The 8,237-nt window shown below is 58.0% G+C and overlaps 1 protein-coding gene across 1 annotated transcript in view; it reads right to left on the bottom strand.

The window, feature by feature from the left end:
• Nucleotides 1-2,338: 2,338 nt before the first annotated feature.
• The window catches only part of CLCN1 (chloride voltage-gated channel 1), a 39,993-nt gene continuing 34,094 nt past the window's right edge, over nt 2,339-8,237 (bottom strand). The window contains exons 18-22 of the mRNA XM_067570036.1: nt 6,607-6,692; nt 5,863-5,901; nt 5,253-5,357; nt 4,048-4,134; nt 2,339-3,186 (exon numbers count right to left, since the gene is read on the bottom strand). Coding sequence (XP_067426137.1) covers nt 2,794-3,186; nt 4,048-4,134; nt 5,253-5,357; nt 5,863-5,901; nt 6,607-6,692 — 710 coding nt within the window. The 3' untranslated portion in view covers nt 2,339-2,793. The remainder of the gene's footprint in view (nt 3,187-4,047; nt 4,135-5,252; nt 5,358-5,862; nt 5,902-6,606; nt 6,693-8,237) is intronic.

Here is an 8,237-nt window from a genome sequence, read left to right as displayed (position 1 = left end):
AGATCGTTGCAGGTACTTTACGAGAAGCCAAAACTTTATTTTTTTTTCTTTCCGCCCCTCCTCCCCCCGCCCATGCTTTAAAATATACCACTGTCGCCTTAAGAAAAAACAGGTGGGTGCTCTGCTTTCCACCCCTCCCTCGGGGGGCAAGGCGAAGACAGGGCCTGTGTCTGATCACTGCTGCCTGGCAGCTGGGGGAGGGAAGGTAACAGGACACTGTAGGGGGTGCAGTAAATCTGAACTGGGCTGCTGCCGTGAGGCTGTCACCCACCTTCTGTTTACTTGGGTTAGTCTTAAAATGATGTTGCCGCCACGTAGACCTGGAGAAAATGAACATCAGCTCGAGAAAGAGAGCGAGAGAGAGCAGCTGTCCCCAAAGGGAAGGGACAGACACAGACCACAGGGACCATAATGCAGAGGGAATGATCAATCCTCTCCTTCCCCAACAAAACTGCGCTCAGCTGGACACAAGCCACCCCTGGTCACAGTGGAGGTCCCCAGCTTCAGAAAGGATTCTTGTTTACACGTACACGCCGAATTGCTAAGCTTGAGGCCACGGAGGAATTCTCACTGGAGTACATTGGCTGGTCCCAGGGTGTTTTTACCTGCCCCTGGAGCACTTGCAGGGGAACCATCTGATTAGATCAGACGGGCAAACCCAACATAGCTGGTGTCTCTCAGTTGCACAAAGAGGGAACAGGGCAGGAACTGGGAAAGTTGGTGCCTCTGGGTTTGTGGTAGCCTCCAGGTAGCCAGCTGGTGGAGGTGAACCTGGCCAGACCTCAGGGAGAATTCCCTCCAGGACATATCATGCAGTGCCTGGGATCTCCACTCCTCACGGCCTGAGAAGTGGGATTATGTCTGGCAGAGGCCCAGGGCCTGCTGCCCGGTTCTTTGATGAAAATTTGACAGTAGAAAGATGCACAATGGCTGGGTAACGCTTCAGACTGTGACAGCATTGAATGCTGCCGTCGTGCTGGGAACACTTGGCAGGGAGGGTGAGTTAGCCTGGCAGGCGTTTCCCGCTGAGAGTCAGGGTTTCACCTGCATGAAATGAGCGGCTGCAGCGTCTCTCATTCAGGACACCCAGCAAGATGGAACGGAATAGCAGGGGGTGCTGCAGAGCAGGGTGGGGGGGTCCCTCTGTTGAGTAGCCCAGAAACACAGAGGGGAACTAGAGTCCCCAGACTGGAAACGCTGGGGGGCTGCTGGCCGAGACTGAGGTGTATTGACAAAGAGGGGGAGAGGGGGGTGGTTCCAGGACCAGCATACAAAGCGGTGCTATGATTTGGGACTGAGCTGCTTTGGCAGAGCTGTGTGGTGGGTGCCCAGCGCTGGAATAGCAGGCGATAGCAGTGTTTAAAAAGGGGGCCTTCCTGGGCGAGCAATGGGGCAGTGGGGAGCGGAGCGGCTTCTCCCTGCCATCTCTCACTTCTCTCCCATCAGCCTGCTCCCAGCCCACAATCCCCTGCCCCAGGAGTTGGTATGTTTTAAGACTATAACTTCATCGGGAGAGTGCCGACCCCGGTGCAGAGACAAACACAGGAGCAGCTGATAGGAACGTGTATACAGTCTTCCTCCTCATTCGCCCATGCCTGTGTGATCTCTGACCACTCCACGCCAGCCTGGGCTGTTCTGCGTAAACACTGCAAGGAGCCAGCCGGAAAACGAGGAGCCTGGCCTCCCATCCAATCCTTTTTGTAAAGTCCTGAGTACATTGAAGAACATGGCACCGAGCAGGCACCCCTTCCCCCCTCCCAGCCACGCTCACGGGAGCAGGAAGAAACCTCTCTCTTTGTGGAAGAGCTGGAGGGCCCAGGAGGAGCCCCCAGCTTCTTCCCACCAAGGAAAATAGCAGAGGGAGAATCCAGACTGAGACCCGATGTCTCTGGATGAGAATGTTCTTGGTGCACAGCAGGGGAGGGTCCCGAAGGGGCTGCAGGGACATGGGGTTGGGGGTGGGATTCTGAGATTGAAAGCTGCTTCTAGGCTACGTGTGTGGGCAGAGGGTGGGGTGGGGGCTGGGACGATGGCGACCACCCTTAGGGAGTGAAGGGAGGCGGGTGATGCTAATGAATGAGCCACTGTCAATAAAGCTCCTGTTACCTCAGGGGTTCAGGGTGTCTCCAGGTGCCAGGCTGGCTCAGCCGCAATCTCCTGGGTTCCAGCTGTGGCTGGGTGGGTCGTGCGGGAAGGTGTTTGGGGTTCTTGCCCTCTCATGGCCTGCACAATCCCCCTCCCCCCTGGGAATTTTCACCAGTCAGGACTCCCAGGTCGAGCGGGGGGGGCGGCGGGTTGAGGGTTCCTGCAGGACTGGGAAGAGGGTGCGGTGGGGGGCAGAGAAAGTCATGCTGTGCTGCAGGCGGTCCAGGGAATGCAGAATGGCAGGCTGCAGCCCCATCCGCTCCCCTCTCACCACGGCACAAAGTGTCCAGAGCACCTGCCTCTGCAACCGGGGGTGTCCAGGCCTCGTTACGGTTCCTGCTGCCTCCCCCCCCGCATACGCTCACCATAGCGCTGGGAGAGGAAAGAGCAGGGGCCTTAATCCCAGCTGCCCATGGACCGCCTGGAGGAGTCCACCTTTCCCTCTCACCCCACGCCCCCCCTCTGTCCCAGGTAGCCCAGCTCTCCAGGCCGTGAGGGCAGCAGACGGAAGGGCAGTCCTGTCACCCCTCCCGCAGCTGAGCCACTGCAGATCCCAGGGCGCTGGGGAGAGACAGTCCCTGAGGAGCAGGTGTAGCAGGGCTGGCTCGCTGAAGGGAGTGGAGTGGGAACCTCCCCTCCTTCCACTGGTTATAGGGGCTCATCCTCCTCATCGTCCTCCTCCAGGTCCGTGGAGCGCAGGCTCAGGTCCTTGAGGATGTCTGAGATGTTCTCAGCGGCGGGGCCGGACAGCTCCATCTCCTCCAGCTCAGCATCCAGCGCGGAGGCAGAGCGCAGCCCCGTCCCCTTCTCAGGGACGGGCGGGGGCCGTGGGGAGGGGCAGCTGGAGGACAGTGGGCTCTCCATCCTTGAGTCTGCAGCGCCTCTCAAAGGCACCACGCAGCTGTCCTGCCGTCCCCACACCTGGGAGGCCTGGCCACCCTGCTCGTTGCTGACCGAGGTCCGGTTGGTGTCCCGGAAGCTGGCAAGGGGCGGGCGGAGGTGGACGCCAGAGCGCGTGGAGCCTTCAATTGCCTTCTGGAGCTATTGCCGGGGGAGAAGGTTAGAGGAAGAGAGAGAGGGAATTAAAGGGTGGCTGATAAACCGCAGCACAACACGAGTGCAGCTACTTTCCACAATAAGGGGGCAGGAGCCTAGCCCCTGGAGAGAGCAGATTTTGCATTACTGCGGTGCCTCTCATGCCACAGCACTGGGCGAGCTCCATGCCATCTCCAGGTAGCCACTTCTGGCACGGACACCGGCTAAATGGATCCGGCGTGGGCCACACAGGTATGGACCCTGCTCTCGTGAAAAGGACCAGGGGATCGTTAATATCCATGCAAAGCAGAAAGGCCTTGGTTTGTTAAGGACCCTTCTGAAAGACGCACATCCAGGAACACAACGTCTCTCCCTCCGAAGGGCTAAGTCAGTGCTGCCAGGACCTGAAACTGCAGTGCTGGGAAACGTAGTGACTGCAGACCTGAAACTGACACCCCCCGGCTGGCTCCCGCCTGCTGTGGGACATTGTGATAATACACAGGATATCTGGGGCTGGGCAGGAGGTGGTAGTGTCTGCAGAGCTGCTTTTAGGGCAGGCGACCCAGGCAACTGCCTGCAGTGCCGGGCGTGGGGGGCGCCGGGCTCGGGGTGCGGTTTTCATTGTTAGCGACAAAAGGGAAAACAGGACGTTTGAAGTAAAATGTTTCAGGTCTTCCGAATGGGGATTCGTGGTTCAATATCCTCCTGGAGCGTTCTGGACCTTTGCAGAATCTCGTGGCACCTTCCAAACTTTCTGGAAAAGTGTAACAAATGGGGGAGAGGGGCGCCGGAGACGCTCCTCGCCTGGGGCGCCATTTGGTCTAGAGCTGGCCCTGAGTGCCTGCGTGACGATGTGGCAGTGTTTACCTCTTCCAAAGCCAGCACTCCCTTCAGCTTCCCCTTACTGGTCACATAGGCATGGCTGAGGCCCAGCAGGGAGAACAAGGTGTGTGTCTGTGGGAGAAAAGACGAGAGAACATCCATGAGCAGCAGCATGGGGCTTGACGTCCTCCGATGCCGGGAATGAGAGGCTTGGCTGTAAGCCTGGGGCTGAAATTCCCACAGGGCTCAGAAATCCCAACGCCAATTCCTTTGGGTTTGGAGCCACCCTGGTGAGCAGCTACCCCAGGAGTGGACAATGTCATGCTAACCCTTGCTGGGTAGACCCCATTACACTTGTGAGACGCCTGGACCTGCTGGAACATCACTGTGGTTAGCCCAGAGCGCCAGCACCATGCAGCTCAAATGTTCTTTTTCTTCCTGGGACGTCTAACCAGGAAGGCCTCCCCTCAGGTCACGCTGCTGTGTGCTTGGGGGTGCTTTCGGGACACCTAGCAGCCTCTCACACTGACTCACAGCCCCGCTCCTGGCACATGGCTACAAGGGTGCAGAACCCACGGCTCAGTGCGCAGTGGGGTAGATCCTGCTGTGCTTTGGTGCTGGGGAGTGTGGCTCTAATCCGTGACAGCCGGCCCCTTATAAATACAGTGACAAAGGCATGCCGATCCCATTGCGCGCTGAGGCCGGGAATGTGAATCCCAGTGTCTATGTGCTGGGGTGGAGGTCTGTGGTCCCAGGGGTGCAAATCCCTCACCCCCATTGCTGCGTGTGGCTCTCAGACAAGCTAGTGTACAAAACCCAGCATCGCCGGATCATTGCTTGTATAAATGCCTGAGGTCTGGCTCCCGCCGCACCCACAGCCTTGCAGCAGGAATCCCAGGACTAGTGTGTGTGACTCTAGCTGGCCTCCAGAGGCTGGGAGAAGGAATTCCAGCGCTAACGCAATGGCTGGTGGATCCTAGTGTGCTTCTGTGAAGCAATTGCATTGACCTAATTCAGTGTAACGTCTCACTTCCCAGGAGGCTGCAGCCAGCTACTGGGCTGCTGGGAGCTCAGTGAATCCTGCAGGTAGAGAGACGGGGTCAGAGCGCGAGAAATACAGAGAGAGGCCAGGAGGAGGCAAGACAGCCAGGAAGACAGGCAGAGGGGCTGAGCCCTGGGCTTGCAGAGGGACAGACAGGTTGGAGAAGGATGGAGTCCGGCTGGGCAGGAGGGAGGGAGCTCAGACCCACCTTGTGCAGGGACGTCCTCTCCACTAGCTGGAAGGGGGAGGGGTCTATGCGGCAGCTGTCGAAGCAGACCTCCTTGCTCAGCTCCTGCTGCTCCCAGGCACGGACCTGCCACAGGGAGGAGGAGACCGCGCTCACAGTGACCATCACGGCTCCCGGCCCCCATCTTCTGCTGCTCTTCCCCCCTCCTCCCCAGCCCCCACCTGCCACCCCCCCAGAGCACTCCCCTGAGGTTTCCCATCCCTCCAGCCCCAGCTGGGAACCTGGCAGCGCCTCTGCGTGAGACGCCCCAGCAGGGGTGCCATGCGGGAAGGAAAGTCTCCAGGAAGGCGAGGGCTTCGCCAGTCCTGTTTAGAAGGGATGGGGGCGCTCTGTCTCTCCTTCCGGAGCTCCCTCTCCCCCCCGTCGCTCCAGGATAGGCTGCCCCATTCCCATGGGATGAGGGGACAGTGTCTCGCAGGATGGCCTCTGCTGAGGGGTTGAACTCCATCCTGGCCACTGGACCGTCCCAGGAAGGAGACAGCGTCCAGGGCTGAGAGGACAGAGCTGTTCCCTCAAAGAGTTGGGGGAGAAAGAGCAGGTGGTCAGCCCCCCTCTCCTCATCCAGACCTACCTCCTCGGGCTTCATTGTGTCTACAACCTCCACCGGCTCCTGGGGAGAACGGAAAGCACAGCCGCCCTCAGTGACAGCATGCACAGCCCCCGCGCCGCAGCAGAACCCGAGTGCAAGGCCCCCTTATCCCCTAAGCTCAGCTGCATCTCCCACACGCCAGCAACTAACCCGCCCCGCCAGCGCAGCCCACAGCTGACGCAGGGTCCCCTGTCCTTCATGGCGGGTGGAATCTGCATGCTGGGCTGCTTCTGGCCTGCACGCTGGTTCCGGTCCTAGCTTGGTGCGGGGTTTCACTTGGTCTGCTCTTGATGTCTTTTGGCAGCACCCCTGGCCTGCCTACCTTCTTAGATCTGAGCAGACGCTCAGGATGCCTGCCTCAGTAGCTGCAGTTTGCTGTCTGCTCCCTTCCCCAGCCCTGGCGCAGAGCTCTGTGTAGCCTGAAAGCTTGTACCTTCCACCAACGGAAGTTGGTGCAGTAAAAGATACTACCTCACCTGCCTTGTCTCTCTCCGTACCTGCAGCACGGACAGCGCCTCGCCAGCAGGATCCTTACCTCCCCATGCGTGCCATGGCCACCCTCTTCGGGGAAATCTCTAATCCTTTATCAGGAGCTCAGCGTCATTCATGCATCTTCCTGTCTGACACCACTGCCCCTGCCCTGTGGCCAAGACCTCTCAGGGGGGCCTTGTTTCCTTCCCCTTCCCTCCCCTGTTACTGCACCGCCGGGCTCTCCGGGTCCCTGACCTGGGCAGCACTCTTCATCTCCGGCGGATGGTTGTAGTGGCACAAAAGCTGCTGGATCAGCTGCCTCAAGCTCCAGAAACTCCTGGCTGCAGGAAGAGAATGGAACAAGGAAGAGAAAAAACGAGGACAAGTGAGAGACTAAATACAAGGCACCAGGCCTAGCCCCTCGCCAAGGCAGGCTGGGGAGTATTCAGTGTTTGTATGGAGGGTTTAGTGCGCTGTTAGAGTATATCTGCTCAATCCCCTCTTCCGCCCATCACCTCAGGGTGGCTCCCTGCCGTTTATTCCGCAGGGCTTTGTCCAGCTGTCTTTAAAATGGCTCAAGCCAGGGGCCCTCCCTACTCCTCTTGGGGTGACTACTCCTCAGACAACGAGAACGGTGCCATCCGGTGAGTAGTGGATTAGCTGGCGTACTGCTCTGCAACCACACTGAGCATACCAGGGACCCTGCTGTACCTTAAGGGCACTGGCCCAGACTGGTGGCGCTGAGGGAAGGGGCATGTGCTCAATGCTACGCCCCCCAAAGGGGTGCAGCAAGGAAGTGCTCCCCGCCCTGGCCAGCCAGCTCCATGTCATCTCTTCCTCTTGTGGGTGGCTAGCGGCACTAGTCAGGAGCCCTGCTTGCCTTGCTCACGCTCAGGGGCTGGCCACCATCAGCTCGCTCCGTGCAATGCAGGGGGCGCAGAGAGAAACGCCCACATGGGGCAACGAAGGTGATTCAGGGACCAGAGGAGTCAGGAGAGCTCAGCTCCTCTGGGTCCAAACAGGGGACGACAATATGTCGCTGTACATCTACCCATGGCCGGAGCTACATCAGTAAAGATGTGTCTGTATGTGGGGTGGGAGGGGGCGATTCAGCCTCAGGGGATGGCACTGAGTGGTCGTCTAAGCTATTAAGGATGGGAACGTAGGGTGAGATGTCAGGAGAAGAGTCTTCACAGGCAGAACAATGTGGAGCGGGTGGGCAAGTCACGGTGGTGCCATCTTCACCACGGGGTCTCTAGAGCTGCTTAGAGGGTATGTGAGTGGGCAGGATGGTGTGATGCGTTCTGTAACGTGGGGGGGGCCAGATCTGGCCATGCTGTCATGAAAGGCTACAGAGGAAGCCACATGCTTGGTGTATGTGGTGACAAGGCGGATCGCAGAGAGTAATCTCAACACAATCCCCTTAACATGAGGAGAGCAGATGAGCTCACAGCAACCAGCAGCTTCCCCACATTGCTCCTGCCCCCAGACACAGGGTCTCAGCTACAGCTGGTCAAACCTCACCACTTCTGGTTTCCAAGAACATGCCACTTTTTGACATTTGTTTTCATTCTGCACTGGAGTAAATCAAATCTTTGCAAAACGTGTGTGTGCTTCGTCCCATGAAACAAAACTCTGTACGATGTCCATTTTGGACCATCTTCATTTCGGACAGCGTTGGAGTTTTGGTTTGGCATTTTGAATCTTCATTTCATTTTGAATTGTCTTTTATTTGTCATTTGCGTATGATTTTTCCAGGACTTCCTGCCGGGTCACTAGTAGCTGTGCATCATTCAGAGCAGCTGCTACTTTTAAAGTATTTCAAGGGTTGGCGTATCAGATTACGACATGTCAATAACGCTAATGCAGAATACCTACTATTCCTG

Source organism: Emydura macquarii, unplaced genomic scaffold (assembly GCF_026122565.2).
Source record: "Emydura macquarii macquarii isolate MOO-44397 ecotype Brisbane River unplaced genomic scaffold, CSIRO-AGI_Emac_v2 contig_2979, whole genome shotgun sequence".
In the NCBI taxonomy this organism is placed as follows: Eukaryota; Metazoa; Chordata; order Testudines; family Chelidae; genus Emydura; species Emydura macquarii.
This window is presented reverse-complemented; position numbering and strand designations above follow the sequence as displayed.